The 17816-nt window shown below is 63.3% G+C and overlaps 1 protein-coding gene across 2 annotated transcripts in view; it reads right to left on the reverse strand.

The window, feature by feature from the left end:
* Positions 1–2155: 2155 nt before the first annotated feature.
* Positions 2156–17816, reverse strand: part of NHEJ1 (non-homologous end joining factor 1) — a 126169-nt gene continuing 110508 nt past the window's right edge. The window contains exons 6-8 of one of the 2 annotated variants that reach the window (XM_075001290.1): positions 5532–5649; positions 5157–5287; positions 2156–2602 (exon numbers count right to left, since the gene is read on the reverse strand). In XM_075001290.1, the coding sequence (XP_074857391.1) occupies positions 2522–2602; positions 5157–5287; positions 5532–5649 (330 nt within the window). In that variant the 3' untranslated portion in view covers positions 2156–2521. The other variant, XM_075001289.1, reaches the window with a different exon arrangement.

Consider the following 17816-nt stretch of genomic DNA (forward strand, 5'->3'; position numbering starts at 1 on the left):
GGGCTGGGCCAGCAGGGGCTGTGGGTCGGGAGCGAGGGGCGCCGGCAGGGCTGGAGGGACCCACGGGCTGGGCCAGCAGGGGCTGTGGGTCGGGAGCGAGGGGCGCCAGCAGGGCTGGAGGGACCCATGGGCTGGAGGGACCCAGGGGCTGTGGGTCAGGAGCGAGGGGCGCCGGCAGGGCTGGAGCGACCCACGGGCTGGGCCAGCAGGGGCTGTGGGTCGGGAGCGAGGGGCGCTGGCAGGGCTGGAGGGACCCACGGGCTGGGCCAGCAGGGGCTGTGGGTCGGGAGCGAGGGGCGCCAGCAGGGCTGGAGGGACCCATGGGCTGGAGGGACCCAGGGGCTGTGGGTCAGGAGCGAGGGGCGCCGGCAGGGCTGGAGGGACTCACGGGCTGGAGGGACCCAGGGGCTGTGGGTCAGGAGCGAGGGGCGCCGGCAGGGCTGGAGGGACTCACGGGCTGGAAGGACCCAGGGGCTGTGGGTCGGGAGGGAGGGGCGCCGGCAGGGCTGGAGAGACCCACGGGCTGGAAGGACCCAGGGGCTGTGGGTCGGGAGGGAGGGGCGCCAGCAGGACTGGAGGGACTTACGGGCTGGAGGGACCCAGGGGCTGTGGGTCGGGAGCGAGGGGCGCCGGCAGGGCTGGAGGGACCCACGGGCTGGAAGGACCCAGGGGCTGTGGGTCGGGAGTCAGGGGTGCTGGCAGGGCTGGAGGGGCACTCAGGAATCAGGACATTTTTAGGAAGTCGCTTAGTGCTTCTGGGCAGCTCTGGCTGTTGGAAGCACTTCCCCAGCTGGGGGTGGCAGCACTTCCCTGAGCTGACACAGTGAGATGCCCTGGCCCCGTGGCAGGTTGCAGATCCCGCCCCACCCCCCAGTCCTGCTCCTGCAGCACCTGGGACCAACCAGGCTGCAGCCCAGTGCTGGCCTGTTCGGTCCCTGCCGCACACACCGGAGCTCTCCCTCGGCACAGCTGCCAGGTGTTTTCCTTTCCTCCTCGACAACACACCCCAGAAGGAACATTCACTGCCCCCAGCCCAGCCCCAGGCAGCTGCCCAGAGACCATCTCCCACCCTCTGGGCACAGGGGAATGCAGAGCTCTGCCAGGGGGCACTGCCCCCCGATCTCCGTGGGGCATCCCCAGTGCCACAGCACAGCTTGTGAGCACGGGTGGGTGGGAGCAGCATCCCAGTGCCAGGGGATGTGAAGCCAGGGACAGAGCCGGGGAAATGCTGCCAGGAAGATGGGGACCGGCGGATGGACGGACGGACAGCCGGGCTGGCCCTGCTGCGGACAGGGGGGAGGCGGAGCTGGGGGAGGAACAGGCTGTGAGCGTGGCCGAGCTGTGAAGCGCACTGGGCTGGGGCAGCTGTGGAAAGCCATCAATGGCTCACCCGTCAGGAGCTGTTCTGACCGGCGCCACGTCCGCCTGGCAGGACTGGATCACCCTGCCGACTGCGCCGAAGCTCTCCCACGGCTCCAGCTGCTCGCAGCAGCCAACTCCAACCTCCCTGCCTCAGGAGAGGGGCAGTCGGCTCGCAGACCCTCAGCTGGACGGTGCCACCAGTCACCTAGCCCAAGGCCAGTTATCTCAGGGCTGCACCCACAGTCACAGCCACAGCCCAGCCCAGCGCTTGAGAGCAGACGGCCCTGGAGCTGTAGTGTCTGCAAGCCCTGCTCCAGCTGGCAGAGGAGGGAGGCTGCAGTTAGCGCCGCTGCGGTCGACCTTCTGGAGTTCAATTCAGTGTGCCTCATGGGGATGCCCCACATCCAACTTCCAGGCGCAGTACGCCTGCCCCCCCACAGGAGGAAGGGCAGGGCCTGGGCACACAGACTCCCGTTGACCTCCCTTGGTGGAAGCCCCAGTTAAGGTGCCTCGACTTTAGCTGGGAAATTAACGCAGGTGGGACTGCGTCCCTTAACTCGCCCGCCCCCGCTGAGCAGGCCTGCCCTCTGGTTCAGAGGTGGCCCTTGTCCTCCTGGCTGGGAAGAAACCCTCTGAACTCTCCAGAAGAATCTGTCCCAGCCAGCAGGTGCAAGGGGCAACCAGCTACAGGGCAGAGGCTGTGAAGGGGACAGGGCTTCCATGGGGCACCTGGCAAGACCAAATGGGAGGAGCCAGAGTTTGCCTCACCCCCAGCCAGACGCAGCATCTCTGAGCAGAGAAGAGCCTTTATTGCAAACTGGCATAAAAACAAAGTGTGGGGCCAGGAGGAGCTGTCCACAGCTAGGGCCGTGTGGGGAGAAGAGAAGCACCGGGGTGAGGAGCAGGGCGGCCTGGCCCCCAGCATTTAGCAAAGGAGCTGAACAAGTGTCCTTCAGCAGGTTTGGGGGGCGGGGGTGGAGCAGGGAGGGAGAGAGCAGCCCACATGCTGCCTGAGGTAGAAGCCCGGACTGGGCCTTCTAGGCGCTGTGTCACCATCAGGGATGAAGGCTCTAGCTGGAGTCCTGGAGCTGCGGTGATGAGCAGCTGGTCCCCAGGGCCAGACTCCTCCCCCAGTAAGGTAGGGCAGAGCAGTGCTGTCTCAGCCAAAGAGCCCCTTTGCCTTCTTCCTCTTGCTCTTGGACACGGGCACTCGGGCTCTCTGGGCCGGGGAGGAAGGCGTCTGGAACCAAAGAACCTCTGTCAACCAAGGGGGATGCTCTGCAGGCCAGGTGTGTGCATGTTTGCGGGTGCATGGCCAGAGGTGCTGGAACCAGAGTTACTGGGGAGGCTGGATGAGGTTTCCATCATATTAGAGTTTGCGGTTGCCCCACTGCACTGCAGAACGTGTGCATGTCTGTCTGTCTGTCTGTCTGTCTGCCAGCCTGCGCGCAGCCCATCTCTGGACACCGGCGTGGGCGGGCGTCTGGGGGTACGTCTGCGTAGGTGAGCAGGCAGAAAACAGAAACTCTACAATCCAGCCAGAGTTTCTCCAGCGCCTACATCCCAAAGCACTTCCCAACCCCGAGACCCCTACCCAGCAGGAAGGGCAGAGCAGTGCCACAGCACCAGTCGGGGCGGCGGAAAAGGCCTCAATGTCTAATTAAAAGTGGGGGTTTGATGGAAAGATGCTGCCCAGCCCAGTCACCGTTCCAGACCTGGTGAGGGGCTCCAAGCCCCAGGGCTCACCTGTCCTGACTCCCAGCAAACCCGTGACTGATGCCTGCTCCCTGGGTCCCAGCCCTGTCCTGCCAGGAGGCACCCTCCTAGTGCCGTTGTGCCAGCTCGCACCAGCACAGCACTCTGCCCCTGCTGGAGCCCGTCCACACTCACCCGAGACGAGCTTCAGCCTGGTCCAAGGGAACACCTCTGAGTGGCTGCCTGCCCTATTGCCCCACCTCCTTCGGAAGAGCAGCCAATCAGAGGTGCTGTAGGGGGCAGGCAGCGCTCTCAGAGCACCCTGCCGGGGACAGAGTTTTTGGGTAGAGGAGGCATGAAAGGGAGCAGCCAGCACCTGAAGGGGAGGAGGGAGCAGAGCTCAGCACCAAGACTGCGTCCTGCAGGTCCCATTGCCCTGATGGTGGGAGCGGGTGAAAGGTGCTTTTTTGCACACAGGATTGGGTGGGCAAAAAAACAGACTAGGGAAATTTGTGGGAAATCACAATTGTCTGGTTCCCAAGAGTTGCCTGTCCACAGAAGTGCTCATTGTTGCGTTTGCATTTCTCTTTCCCAGCCGTGGATCTGCCTGGCCCCAGACCCAGTGCGGTGCACTGCCACAAGTCAGGTCAGGTCTGGCTGTGCTGGGAAGGTCGCTGTCGTACCCGCTGCCTGTGAGCGCTGCAAGCACCTCTTCTGCTCAAGGGTTTTCATACGGCAGTAATAGAGCTACAACTAACTTGACTGGGATGTTTCAAAGTTCTAAAAACAGTCCTGAAGTGGGTTAAAAATTTCCAGAGCTTTTGAACAACTTCCTTTCTATAATCATTAAAAACCCTGCCCCTTTCAAGGCAAATTTGCTTTGACGTTTGGTGTGACAGACACGTGACAGCAGGCTGTCATAAACAGAACTCCTGTAAGGTACAGCAAGGGTTGCTTTCTTTTTTTTTTTTTCTAAAAAGGCTTTCGTACTTACGCGTCGGTGAGGGATAGAAAGGGACTCGATGCCTATCGGAACAAGAGTGCTAACATGGTACAAGCAAGACTTGTTTCATTCTTGTAAGGCTAAAAATTGCATCTGAATTCTGGTTATAACATATGCACCAACGGCGGTGGATTTTTTAGTGGTGGTGGGGAATCTGCCTCTCTTGTGGGAGTTACGGGAGCGAAGGTTTTTGTGAGTGGGAGAGGGATAAAAATGCAACAAAATGCGGGAGCAGGTTTGAGGGGAGATTGTGGGGCGGGAGCAGAATTAAAAAACACTCCCAGGCAGAGCTCTCGGGGGAAAACAGCCCAGCAGACCCCCTCCTGTGAGCCTTGGGCCAGCCTGCTCCCTGCTCCGCCTGAATCACCGTAACTCCTCTGCGGGGCCTCACGGCAGTGTCCTGGCTGGAGCAGGCAGAAAACAAGCCTGCGGAGCTGCAGGAGGAGCAGACATGGGCTGGGTGGCACAACACGGAGGAGCTGACAGCTCTGCACACCCAGCAGCCACCTGAGCCATGCGGCTGAGCCAGGGTCACCTTGCTCTCTGCATCGGCAGCAATGGCAGCTGTGTAACTGCCCCTGCACCAGGGCAGGGAAGAGAAGGGGGAGGTTCACAATCTGAAGCTGAGAGGCCCTGCGCTGTTTGGATGGACCCCACGTTAGAAACTCAGCTGAGACACCCAGTCACCTAACAGCCACCGGATGGGAACAAGCTTTGATCGTGGGGCTGGATCAGGGCCATGCTCCCCAGTGGGGAAAGTGTCCGTGCCCCATTCCACAGCCCCTGGCACAGCCAGGCCCCCGACCTGGGGCTGGATCAGAGCCAGCACCTCTGAGATGGGAAAGGCCCCATGTCCTATCCTCCACCCCTCCCGCACCAAGCCAGCCCGTTGTCTCTGTAGGTTGGTTTGTGCCAGAGACTGAGGAGGGGCTGGAGGGCTCTGGAGCAGAGCCCAGTCACTGTGGGTTTTCTGTGGACCCTCTTCGGGATGGAGGCTGCTCAGCAAAGCTTGTCCCTCTGTTCAAGCCCAGCCATTTCCCATCAGGTGTCTCACCCCAGCTGTCCAGCCGGCTGCTGGTTTGGGAGCTGCACTTACCGCTGTGGCTCCCAGGCTCTGGGACAGGTCAGAGGGCGGCTCAACCTTTTCCTGCTGAGAGTGCTGCACGTTCAAGGAGTCCTCTCCAGCCAGCTGGTGAGATGAGGCGAGCTCAGGGCTCTCGGCATCCCCTGTTCCAGACACAGAAGGCAGCAGTCAAATGCACGCAAGGAGGCAGAAAGGCCAACAGCTAGTGGAGAGGAGTGTGGGTCACCCCACCAGCTCTGGGGAGAAAGAGTACTGCCAGGTCCAGGAGCACCAGGATGGGGCAATGCCCAGAGCCCCCCATGCCCTCGTGGGAGGGGACCCCCAGGAGAAGCTGCACAGGGCACACTTCTATCTGCCCCCCCCCACCGCTGACTGATGGTTCCTCACCTGAGTGAGGCCGCTTCTGTACTGCCCTTGCCTCCTGCCTAGCCACGGCTGTGTAGAGAGGCTGCAGGGTGTCTGTGAACGCCTGGCCGTCCCCTGCGCCGCAGAGCTGGGGCAGACGCTGCCAGGGACAAGAGACATCATCAGCCCCGCTCTGCACTAGGTCATCATCTCTGCGCAGACTGATGATCCTGAGGCTAATGAGCAGAGGCAGCAATGCCCACCTGGGACTTCCCTGAACCCCGCGGGCAGCTCTGAGGAGCCATCTTCTCTGAAACAACCCCCAACAGGCTACACCGCCACGGCTTGCCCAGGGAGAGCGCCCCCTACGGACCCACCCTGCTCCCTGCAGCACAGCCCCCAGTGCCAGCCCTGCCTGCCCGGGGAGAGCACCCCCTACTGACCCACCCTGCTCCCTGCAGCACAGCGCCCAGTGCCAGCCCTGCCTGCCCGGGGAGAGCGCCCCCTACTGACCCACCCTGCTCCCTGCAGCACAGCGCCCAGTGCCAGCCCTGCCTGCCCAGGGAGAGCGCCCCCTACGGACCCACCCTGCTTCCTGCAGCACAGCCCCCAGTGCCAGCCCTGCCTGCCCGGGGAGAGCGCCCCCTACTGACCCACCCTGCTCCCTGCAGCACAGCGCCCAGTGCCAGCCCTGCCTGCCCAGGGAGAGCGCCCCCTACTGACCCACCCTGCTCCCTGCAGCCCAGCCCCCAGTGCCAGCCCTGCCTGCCTGGGGAGAGCGCCCCCTACTGACCCACCCTGCTCCCTGCAGCACAGCGCCCAGTGCCAGCCCTGCCTGCCCGGGGAGAGCGCCCCCTACGGACCCACCCTGCTCCCTGCAGCACAGCCCCCCCAGTGCCAGCCCTGCCTGTGTGGGGAGAGCGCCCCCTACTGACCCACCCTGCTTCCTGCAGCACAGCCCCCAGTGCCAGCCCTGCCTGCCCGGGGAGAGCGCCCCCTACGGACCCACCCTGCTTCCTGCAGCACAGCCCCCAGTGCCAGCCCTGCCTGCCCGGGGAGAGCGCCCCCTACTGACCCACCCTGCTCCCTGCAGCACAGCCCCCAGTGCCAGCCCTGCCTGCCCAGGGAGAGCGCCCCCTACTGACCCACCCTGCTCCCTGCAGCACAGCGCCCAGTGCCAGCCCTGCCTGCCTGGGGAGAGCGCCCCCTACTGACCCACCCTGCTCCCTGCAGCCCAGCCCCCAGTGCCAGCCCTGCCTGCCCGGGGAGAGCGCCCCCTACTGACCCACCCTGCTCCCTGCAGCACAGCCCTCAGTGCCAGCCCTGCCTGCCTGGGGAGAGCGCCCCCTACGGACCCACCCTGCTCCCTGCAGCACAGCCCCCCAGTGCCAGCCCTGCCTGCCTGGGGACAGCGCCCCCTACGGACCCACCCTGCTCCCTGCAGCACAGCCCCCCAGTGCCAGCCCTGCCTGCCTGGGGAGAGCGCCCCCTACTGACCCACCCTGCTCACTGCAGCACAGCACCCAGTGCCAGCCCTGCCTGCCTGGGGACAGCGCCCCCTACGGACCCACCCTGCTCACTGCAGCACAGCCCCCCCAGTGCCAGCCCTGCCTGCCTGGGGAGAGTGCCCCCTACGGACCCACCCTGCTTCCTGCAGCACAGCCCCCAGTGCCAGCCCTGCCTGCCCGGGGAGAGCGCCCCCTACTGACCCACCCTGCTCCCTGCAGCACAGCACCCAGTGCCAGCCCTGCCTGCCCGGGCAGAGCGCCCCCTACTGACCCACCCCACAACCCGCTGCACAGTCCCCCAGTGCCATGCTGGGGCCACCGCTGCCAACCAGGGGAGAGCATCTCCGAGTGACCCACGCCACTGCCTGGCGCACCACAGCCCTAGCGCAATGCTGGCGTGTCCCACAGCACCTAGGTGCGTCCTGGTACTCTGCCGTCCCAGCACCTTAGCTGATGTGACAGGGCTCGACATACGGCACAACTGGGGGCCCCCCAGGAGGCTCACATCCTTCTGCTGGGGCGCAGTGGGGTTCACTGAAACAAGCTCACTGCCTGTACCCCCAATCCTGCACAGCCCCTGATCGGCCCAGCACAGTCCTGAGTGGGGTGCCAGCCAAGCCCGCCCCGGCACACAGTGAGCTCCTGGCTTTGCCTTTCCCCCATCAGTGGGGCAGGGTTCATGGCCAAGTACAGCCGGGTGCAGCCTCTGCCACTCTCAGCCTCCTACTGTCCCCGCAATCTAGTGGGCCTTACTGCAGGGCGCCCAGCCTGGCTCCTGTCCTGTGCAGACCCTCCCCTTTCCCTCTGGCACTCCCCCTCCGAGCGCTGACGAGCCGGGGCTGCTCCCCCAGCCGAAGGGATCGCAGCGGGGGGTGCGAGGGCTGCAGAGACCTGACCTCCTCCCTTCCCAGAGAGGCTTAGCAGGCAGCCATGCAACGCCAGCACATGGGCTCTTGGCTTAACCCGCTAGCTCCAGTCCCCCAGGGGCCTCAGATTGCACAGGGTTAGCTCTGGCCTGCTGGGGGTCTGGACCCATGTCACTGCTATTCTAGATGCTACAACAGCACTGGCCCGGATCGGGGCCCACCCTGCCAGGCAGGAGAGACCAGGCCCATCTACACGGAGGTGGCAAGGACGCAGGATTACCAGCTGAGGCCACACTGGGCAGAGCTGGACACTGCCCCTGGCTTCTCCACACCCCCAGCCCGTGAGAGGAGCTGGGGAGGTGCCCTGCTTGTCACGTGCAGACCCCCGAGCTCGGGGCATCGCAAGCAGCCACCACAGCATTGGCCCGGGGCCAGCAGGCACTGCTGAGTGGGAGAGGTGGCTGACACCCTTCCCCAGACTCCCTGGGACACTTCCACTCCCACCCCGGCAGCTCGGTTCCAGTCTGAGACCCGGGAGCACGAGCCTACAGCCAGCGCTCGTGTGGGACCCTGCCTGGTAGAACTCTTTCCACATGGACTAAGCGGCTGGCAGGACAAGCCTGCTCCAGCCCTCGGCAGAGCCCGGCTCCTCCTCAGCTGTACAGACACAGACACCTGCTCCGGCCTGCGGGCGGGAGTCCCATTCAGCAGAGGATTCCAGAGGCCAGGCCTGGGCCTGAGGAGCTGAGAGTCATTCATGAAATGCTGCTGCTAAGATCTAATGGGAAGGGCTGAGGCTTCCCCTGCAGAGGGACTGAAATCCTGACAAGTCTCAGAGGGTGAGCCGAGTTAGTCTAGAAGGTGTTTTTGCAGGTACAGGCTAACAGGTTTGAGAGCATGAGCTGGCATCTGGCGAAGCGGGTCTTCGCCCATGAAAGCTCATGCTCCAAAATCTGCTCGTCTGTAAGGTGCCACAGGACTTCTCGTTGTTTCTGAAGTCTTGAGTCACCCAGCTGCCCACATGATAAGGGTGAGAGGCCTGGGCCGGGCCGGGCCGGGCCGGACCTGGCCTGAGTGTCAGCTGAGCAGGGTCAGACAGGACCCAGCGCCTAGCAGGACCCCTCATCCCCTCTGAGTGGAGCAGAGGGAGGAGGCTGAGATTCCTGAGCACCCCAGACCATGAACCAAAGCCCTCCCCACCAGCAGCCCCAGGGCAGAATCAGCTGGGGGAGGGGGTCAGGGGTGGAGGGAGGAGCAGGGGGAGGTAGCAGTCCTGGGCACCTCCTCAGGCACTCCCCTTGGAGCAGGCCTTCACGCTGAGCGCCCCCTGGCAATGGAGCTGGCTGCCGGCACTAGGGTTGGCATCTTACTCAGGACACATAACCATCCCCCCACGCGCCCAAGGGCATCAGAGGAGCTAGCGGCTGGTCCCTGAAGTTAGATAAGGGCCTGCCCTTTCCACAGGGTCACATGGGCTGCTGCATGTTCCTCCGTGGAGGTGCCTTGCTGCCCCCCAGCGCCAGCAATCACTGGGAGCACCCATCTCTGCTGGGCAGCAGCAGCAACATCCCTGCCCCATCTGTGTGCTAGGCAGGCCCCCTTCCTGAGCACATATGTCCAGGTGCCCCTAGGGAGAACTCAGCAAGGCTCGCACCAGGAGCTGGGTGCCCTGCACAGGCCGGGCGCTGCCCCGGCTGCTGGCGCCATGAACAGCTCCATGTTTCGGCTGCGGGCGGTGCTGCCAGGCGGCTACATTCCCATCCCACTGCAAAGCAAATCACTTCCCCATTTTGTTTCTCCTAAATGTTTCTTTCCTCCGCTCGAGTGCGTGCCCAGCCCTGGCTCGGCGCTGCGCCAGCACAGCAAGCGTTACGCTCCACCGGGAGGTAAGTGCTGCAGCGTGTCCACAGGGAACAAAACATCTCTGCTTCCGTCTCAAGTGAGCTGTCATCCGGGGCTCTGGCGACATCCCTGGCGGGGCCTGGCCAAGTAACGCAGGGCTCCTGGGGAGCACTTTGGACTCTCCCTGAGGCAGGAGATCCCCCGGTACAGTCATCAGAGACCTGCTGCTCTCAGAGGCCCAGCTGAGTTTGGATGGGCAGCTGGCCTCCACGTGCTCTCTCTGGGTGCCTTTGGCTGCAGGCCCAGCAGCTCCCAAGCAGCTGGCCCATATGAGGACACCCCCCCACCGATTCAAACACACCCAGCTAGCTACAGGGACTCGGCCGGGGCTCCCGTCCCCCAGCCCCCAGGGCAGGACTGGAAGCCGCCCCTGCAGCTCGTCAGCACACGCCAAACGCGCAGAACGCACACTGCTTTCCTGGCCCTCCCCTGCACGCACTGGGCGCAGGGACCGCAGCTCGGGGAGCCCGGGAACCGTGAGGCCAGGGGGGAGAGATTCCCAGGCGAGGCTCTCGCTGCCCTCCAGCTCATCGTCCTCATGTCCAGCAGGGGTGCTGCGGGGAGGGGCAGGCGGGGGAGCTCCCAGCTATTCCAGCCCCACTAGCTGAGCAGGGGGGTGCCGTGGGGGGAGGAGGGGCAGGACAGGAGTCCTGGCCGAGGAGGGAGTTCCCAGCCGTGGGCGCTGGGGGAAGCGGGGCAGGGGGAGCTCCTGCCTGTGTCCGGCCCAGGCTCCCAGCAGGTGGTGCTGTGGTGTGGTGTCCTCTGCTAAGGGAGAAGCGAATTGTGCCCGGGCCCGCTGGGCACACAGAGCAGGCTCCCTGCCTGGGGGAGGGGGCGCGCTGCGAGCCCCTGACCCCGGCACTAAGCCCCAGCACTAAAGCAACCCATAAACCTGCCTGCAGCGTGTGTGTCAAAGGTCTGAGGCTAATCTCTGCCAGCTCCGCAGCTCCACACCCAGACAGCAGGGAGAACAAAGTGTAACAGATAAAGGCCAGTTCCTCTGTTCCGGGAATGGGGGGGCACGGATCTGCTCAAGGCCAGAGTCCACAGCCTGCGCCTGGCAAGTCACAGCAAGAGCCTGTGGCTGCCGTCCCCTCCTTCCCGGTCTGGGGCGTCTCCCTGGGGTGCTTGGGAGGGGGGAGGGAGGAGCAGCTGTTGCCAACAGGCCCCTTGGCTGGTGCTGGTCCAGCCCAGCAGGCCTCACGCCCCCTTGCTGGGGCTGGGGCGGGCTGGGAACACGAGGGCCCTGCTCATACACAGCAGAGAGGCTGCCCTGCGGGTGGAGCCAGGAGCCACCAGCGCCCAGGCTCCAGGGCCACAGGAGGTTCAGCTTCAGCCCCAGTCATGTGGCACAGCCGCTGGGCGGCACAGACCCCCAGGACCGGCAGGCAAGCGGTAGGTGAGGCCAGCCTCAGCCCGCCATCCCCCACGGAACCGCAGCCAGGGCCGGCCTCAGGCGGGGGCTTCCCCAGCCAGCTCCGTCTCCGGAGCCAGCACTCTGCCCCCTCAGCAAGTGACGGGCCACAGGGCAGTGCCTGAGCAAATGAAAGCATCAAGAAATGAGCCCTTTGAGATGCCCCCTGCTCCCCTGCACTCTCCAGCCCCCCGAGCTTCACTGCATTGCAGCTCTGCTGGCCCCAGTGCTTCCAGCACCAGCCCCTCGACTCCTCTGGGACCCAGAGCCGAGCCTGGGCCGGACTGGGAGAAAGGGGACAGGGAAGGAAGGTGAGGCGGCAGAGAGAGGCTGCCAGCAACAGCTCCCACCCCATTACCCAGGCAGGCTGCAGGACTCTGGGGGACAGCCCAGTGCAGTATGCTGGGAGAGCAGGGGGAGCCCTGGGCCATGCAGGTGCAGGCTATCTGCCCCTCCTCCACAGCCAGGCACAGGAGGCGGCTCCCCGGCTGCCTTGGCGTTACGAAGATCCGTGACCTGGAGCGGCTGCTTGGCCCGTGCTGTGACCCAGCCTGGCGTCTCCCTGCCCGCTGCCAGCGGCGGGAAGGACTGCCCGAGGGATGAGAGCGATGCCTGGGCCCTGACAGCCCCACCATCCTCGGCACGTCGCCAGCACCTCCCCAACAGGCATCTGGCTGCCCTGCAAGGGAGCGGGGGGCAGGGAGATGGGCCCAGCCCTTCAGGGGAACCTGCACCACAGAGTAAGGGCAGAGATCGTGGGGTGGGAGGGGGAACATGTTCTGAACCACTACCGGGGACCCTGCCGAACCCCGCGCAGCAGGAGGCTGGCGTGGGAGATACACGCACCTGTGCAGGGCAGGGGGCCCGTCCCACGAGAGCTCCTCACTGAACAAATCAAAGTGCCACACTTCTGCCACTTGGTTTTGGTTGGGTTTGTTCTGCCGGAGTACAGACTAACACGGCCACCTCTCTGGTACCTCATAGCCACTGGGCACCTTTGCAGCTCGGCACTAAGATTAGGATATGGGCCCCATATCCTGCCCCGTGCTCTGCCCCCAGGCCGGGCACCCCTCGCAGGGCAACCTAAGGGTCACTCATGCATGGTCACCAGGGCCCAGGGGCACCTATGCACAGTGGGCACAGAACTGTGCCCGCCACAGAAGCATCTCAGATCTCCCCAGGTTTGCTCCTAAGGCTGCAGTAGCAACACCCAAAGCAGGGAAGGTAAGCGCACTTCAAAGAAAGGCCAACGGCAGCCAATGGAGGCTGGACGCAGCCCAGATCAAAGGCACAAGCCGGAGTCATAATTCAGAGAAAAGCAAACAGCAGCTCCCAGGAAAGCCGGGCACGGCAACGGAGTGAGCAAAGAGTTCCAGATAGCGCAGCACATGGGTCAATGCCCCGGGGAGGGGGGCCAGGCAAGCTGCAAAGCACGGGGCACAGCGACCCCTGCCGCCTGCAACCTCCACTGGACACTTCTGTCCAAGCCTGGGGCAGGGCTGTCACATCTCACCCTGCGCAGAGCTCTGCTGGGACAGCAGAGGTGCTGGGCTCACACTGATGCTCCCTGCACGGCTCCCCAGTGCAGCTGCTCCCCGAGAAGGCAGCAGTGAGAGATTTTAAACAGAAGCTTGTTGTAGCCCTGGTTCCAGCGCAGCTCCCGGCACAGCAGGGGTGCTGGGCTGGCTTACCACGGCCTAGCAGCAGGGGCAGTTTGCTCCCTCTTACTGGCATTCCCAGCTCCCACAGACCCTGAGCCACACCCAAGCAGCACCAGCCAGGTGGCAGGGGCATGTGCCAAAGGGAGACACGTTTGTAAGCGAAGCTGGAAACGCTTCCCTGCAGAGTGGAGACTGGCAGGGAGGGAGATGAGGCTAGTTCAGCATGCCAGCTGCAAGCTCCAGGAGGACCCAGGAGGCATCAAGCTGCTGCCTGCAGCATGTGTCCACCCAGGAGCTGTTGAGCCTGGTGGCTGCTGGACAGCCAGGAGGGGCGCAGGCTCCTTGCCAGCCTGCCTGGCTGACGGCGTCTCTCATGGCCATGGCACTGGACGCTCACAACCGGGGAGAGGCCGTGGAGCTGAGCTGCGGATGGTGCTGAGGACAGCAGTGTGAGGGGAGCCACAGACGATGGAGTGGGCAGTGTGGCGTGCAGTGCTCACAGTGGTGCCAGTGCTGGAGCCAGGTACGCACACTGGGGTGTCGACTGCCCTGGCTCACGCACCGGGAGCGAGGGGCTGAGGACTGTGCCACCCTGGCAATCACGTCCCTTGCAGCATCAGTAGTGTCCAGTTGGGAGGGAAGGTCCAAGTTCTCCTCCAACATCTCACACACTGGGGAGTCCACTGAGACCAGAGCCAACGGTGCTGGGACGGGCGCACCAGGCTGTGGGTGTCCCAACATGGGACGCACCCCACTGGGGTCTCGGCTGGCCTTGGCCAGGGCCCGGCCTGGGTCACCGTTTTCTCGTGAGGCACAAGAGGCTGCGAATGGTGTCGCCCTGATGAGCTGCTCTTCCACGCCCGGGAGCGGGGCCGGTGCTCCTTGTGCCCATCCTTGCCCGGTGCCAAGGCGTCCTGCATGCAGGCCAATGGGCGGTATGCAGGTAACGCTGGCGCCGACTCCCACAGCCGGGGCAAGGGGCAGACTCTGTGGCAAGAGGTTTTGTGGCTGGTCTCGCTCGGTTTTTGTTCTGTGCTTAAAGACCCAGCAGGTGCTGCACCTGTCTCCCAAGCGCTTCAGACAGGCAGCACGAGGACTCCTCTCAGCATGGCCTGGCTGCACAAGCAGCATTGTTCCAATGCCTGAGGTCACCGCATGCCCCAGTCATCAGGGCAGGGGGTATCTGAGGGAACCCCCGAAAGAAGAGTCACTGCTCACGACGGAAAGGCTCACACACACCATCACTGCCACTGCCTCTAATGCAAGACCAGAACGGTACGAGACGAATCTACAGATGCTTTTAGAGCAAAAGTTCGGTTGTTCCAGTGATCGCCTCTGGAGGTAAGAGCTGAGCAGGCGGTGGGGCAGCAGCCGGGACTATTCATGCCACGGAGGCTCCACTCTGGGGGTCTCCGAAGCCAGCCTGATGGGTACCACGAGGGGAAACCGCCCGGTGCTCGTGCACACACACCCGTTGGCAGGGACTTGAGCCAGACATCCGAGGGGTCTGCTCCCTGGCTGAGCAGAAGTACCACGTCAGGGCTGGAGATGCGGACTTGGCTGTGGTTGAGTGGGACGTGAGATGGCTCCCAGGACAGGAGACCTGCTCTCCATCCCTGCCCCCAGCACTCCCCACCCAGCTCCAGGCTCTGGGACTGTGACCCCTCCACAGATGTGTGCCTAGCCAATGGCTAAGCCAGCTTGGCCGCCTGCCCTTCTCCATCCCTGTGAGCACTACGCAGCTCCCCGAACGAACACACCTGACGCTGCATTCGTCTCTTGCTTCTGAGCCTGCTGGGCCGTGCTCTCTCCCGCTCCACGCTGGCTCCTAGGTCGATGGGCCGGCAGCCGGACCCCAGGGCTCTGGGAACTGAGACTCACTGTCCCAAGGTGCTGCTCGTAAGCTGCCCAAGCCCCTGAGCCTTCATGTTTCTCCAGGGAGCTGACCACAGCCCTTAGGACTTTTGTCCAATGGAACCAGCTAGGCGCCACCTGCAGCTGCACCAGGCCACTGGCCATGTCCCTGGCGAGCCACCGGTACGTGGGACTGGCCTGGTCCCAATCTGGCACATCCAGCTCCCACCCGGCAGCTGCTTTCCGTCACAAAGCCCTTTCTCTGCCCACCCCAGACTTTGCCTCTGGGTCGTTTTCCTTACCGCGCTCCGGGGGAAACGTGATGCTGTGAGCTAAGGGCAGCAGCAGGAGAGGAGGCTTATCGGAGCGCGGGGGCCAGCCCATAGCAGCTTTCTGCGCTTGCCCATCGAGGCTGAGCTGCACCAGAGACAAGTCAGCCCCTGAGCCCACCTGGGGCAACAGATGCGGGAGCAGGGAAAATGGGATCATTGGGGAAGGCCCCAGGGGAGCAGCTGGGTGGAGCACACAAACCCCCCTTGGGCAGGAAGCACTGCTGGGGTGAAGCGACTTCGCCCTTGGGCCAGGCAGTGGCTAAGCAGCTGATCCACAGAGCCCTGATCCCAGCCCAGGCCGGGGTGCTGGACAGCCAGCAGCAGCTTAGTGTGTGCCGGGCTTGCCCAGCATGTTATGACTACCTGGCCACAAGGCCAAGTGGGTTGCGTGGGTATCAGATGAAGCGACTCAAGGCTAGGCAGGAGCACAGGGCCTCTGCAGCGTGCCCTGAGCCACGCGATCCGCAACCAGCGAGGCATTCCAGGGGACTCCTGGCCAGACAGAGGTAGGCAGTACCTGGGCAGGGGAGAGGAGCTGCTTCCCCATCCTGCCCCGAGGCACCCAGCTGGAAGGTGGGGCTAGGCAGGCTGCACAAGGTGTTGGCTGGGAGGGCGTGGGCTGCAGAAGCTGCTTTCCTGCCCAGAGGGCTGGTGTGGCACGAGGAAAGGGTGGAGCCTCAAAGCACAACAGGCCTGGGGCCCATCGGCACCAGGACTTAGGGAGCCATGTGAGAGGGGCCTTGGGGGCTAAAATCAGGTAGATGATGAGGAGAAAGGTTTCACTTTGGACCCTTCCCCAAAATGCTGCTGGTTCCACATGCTGGCCCTGCTGGGAGACCCTGGCTGGCCAGATACAATGGTGCCAGGGTGTGCCAGGGCTGGTGTTTCCACACTGGGCTGCCAGTTTCTAGGGCTGATGGACAAGGCTGCAATAATGCCCCCGCCCTGATCAGCACCTCCTGCTCCCAAGCCCCTCGCGGAGTCTCTAGGTGATGGTGGGTGACAGAACCCAGCCCAGCGACGCAGCAAACAGCAGGACAGCGCAGAGCTTGTGGCCATGTTCAGTGAGAGGTGTCTGGGGCTGGACACCTCGCCCTGAGCATGGCCCACAAGAACCAACAGTGGCTTTGAGGTTTCCAGCACAACCTAAGCAGACAAAGTACACTTCACACAAAGCACAGCCCACGCGCACAGACCCAAACCACGGACCTCAAACGGACGCCTCCTGCCCAGCAGGGAGCAGGCAGCGAGTTACGCAGGTTACCAGAGCACAGCACAGACACATCTCTGGCTTGGTCAGACGTGACAGTGAGTATCTCCAGAAGGCTGAGGAGCAGAGCCCAGTCTGCCTTCTCGCTCCCCAGTGCTATTCCCTACGCTGCTGCCATGGTCAACTCTCCTTCGCTTCCTCCCCGAGCCAAACCGCCCTCCAACCTTGCCACACGGCTCTCTCTGAGCCCCTGGCTGCCTTCCCGCTCTGTCTAACTCAGGCAGGTGGCACGACTACTGTTTATACCTAGGGGTTTGCTCGCCAGCACACCGCCACAGCAAGGAGCTGGTGAATGTGCTACAGGCTCTGGGGAAAGAACAAAGGGGGCGCTCATCACCTGTGCCTAGTGACCACAGTCACATGCAGGTCCTTGGCGCCTTTTCCACGTAAGGAGGGTTTGTCCCCATCTCTTGCAAGATGTGCTGCTGCGATTCAATCTGCACCAGTCTTTCCAACCTCAACCAAAACCTGCTGGTTCCTTGGCAGGTCAATGAGGAGTTGTTTGTTCGGAGGGTCCCTAACACTCCATGTGGCTCTCCACTGAGCCTCAGCAATGGAGCTGGCTGGGAGGGTCTTGGAGTGGTTCCACGGAGGACGGTGGGATTTTTATCTTCTCTTTGGCGGGTTCTGCAGGTCATGGTGCCGTGGGCGCCTCACATTTGCACTGACACGGTTAAGAAAGTGAGAGGTCTGAGCAGCAGCTCTTGTACTCTGCAGAGGCTGGATGTGATAGGACCAGAAGCCAGTCAACTGGAGTCCATCTGAGCATCACTGAGAGGAAGCGCATAGCGTAGTGAGTGGAGCCTCGAGGAGTTCAGCATGGCTGTGCGACACACACACACACACACACACACACACACAGAGCCTTCCCCCATCACTCCTGGAGCAGCTGGACCGGCCACATTCGGAGCACTAGTCCATCTGGCAGGAAAGACTCCACCCCGGGGGGAGCCCACAGCCTGAGGAAGTCATCCCCATTCACCTCCCAGGTACAAATCTGCACCTTATTTCTTGTCTGCGTGTTCCTGGCTCCAGCCCCAGCCTCTTGCCCTCACTTGGCCCTGGTCTGCAGCGGGGAAGCCCTCTGCCAGCAGAGACTGTTTCACTTGCATCTCCAGGGCCCCTGAGAGATACTGAACAGTGAGATAATCCAGGGATGAGCAAATCCCCAGCTCCTGGCACCAAGCCAGTCCCACAGTCACCAGGGAAGGGTTCCCCCTCTCCACAAAAAGGGCCTTGCCTTCTGAGACACCAGCTGTTGGTGCTGCTGGAGGCAGGGTCGCAGCTTGGCTGGACCAACCATCTGATGCACTAGGGCAAATCCTCAGCTTCTGTGCAAGCACCAAGTACCAGAGGCTAAATCTGGCGTTCTGGCGGACGGGGCCTGACCCTTTCATTATCACACCAGAGCGTTCTCCCTGGCTGCAAACACTGCTCTCTGCACACCCCACATTCCTATTTTTTAATATATTTTTAACTGAAAAACAGAGCGATTGGGGCCTGTTGGAAATTACAGGCTG

The sequence above is a fragment of the Carettochelys insculpta genome, chromosome 8 (assembly GCF_033958435.1).
Source record: "Carettochelys insculpta isolate YL-2023 chromosome 8, ASM3395843v1, whole genome shotgun sequence".
Taxonomy (NCBI): domain Eukaryota; kingdom Metazoa; phylum Chordata; order Testudines; family Carettochelyidae; genus Carettochelys; species Carettochelys insculpta.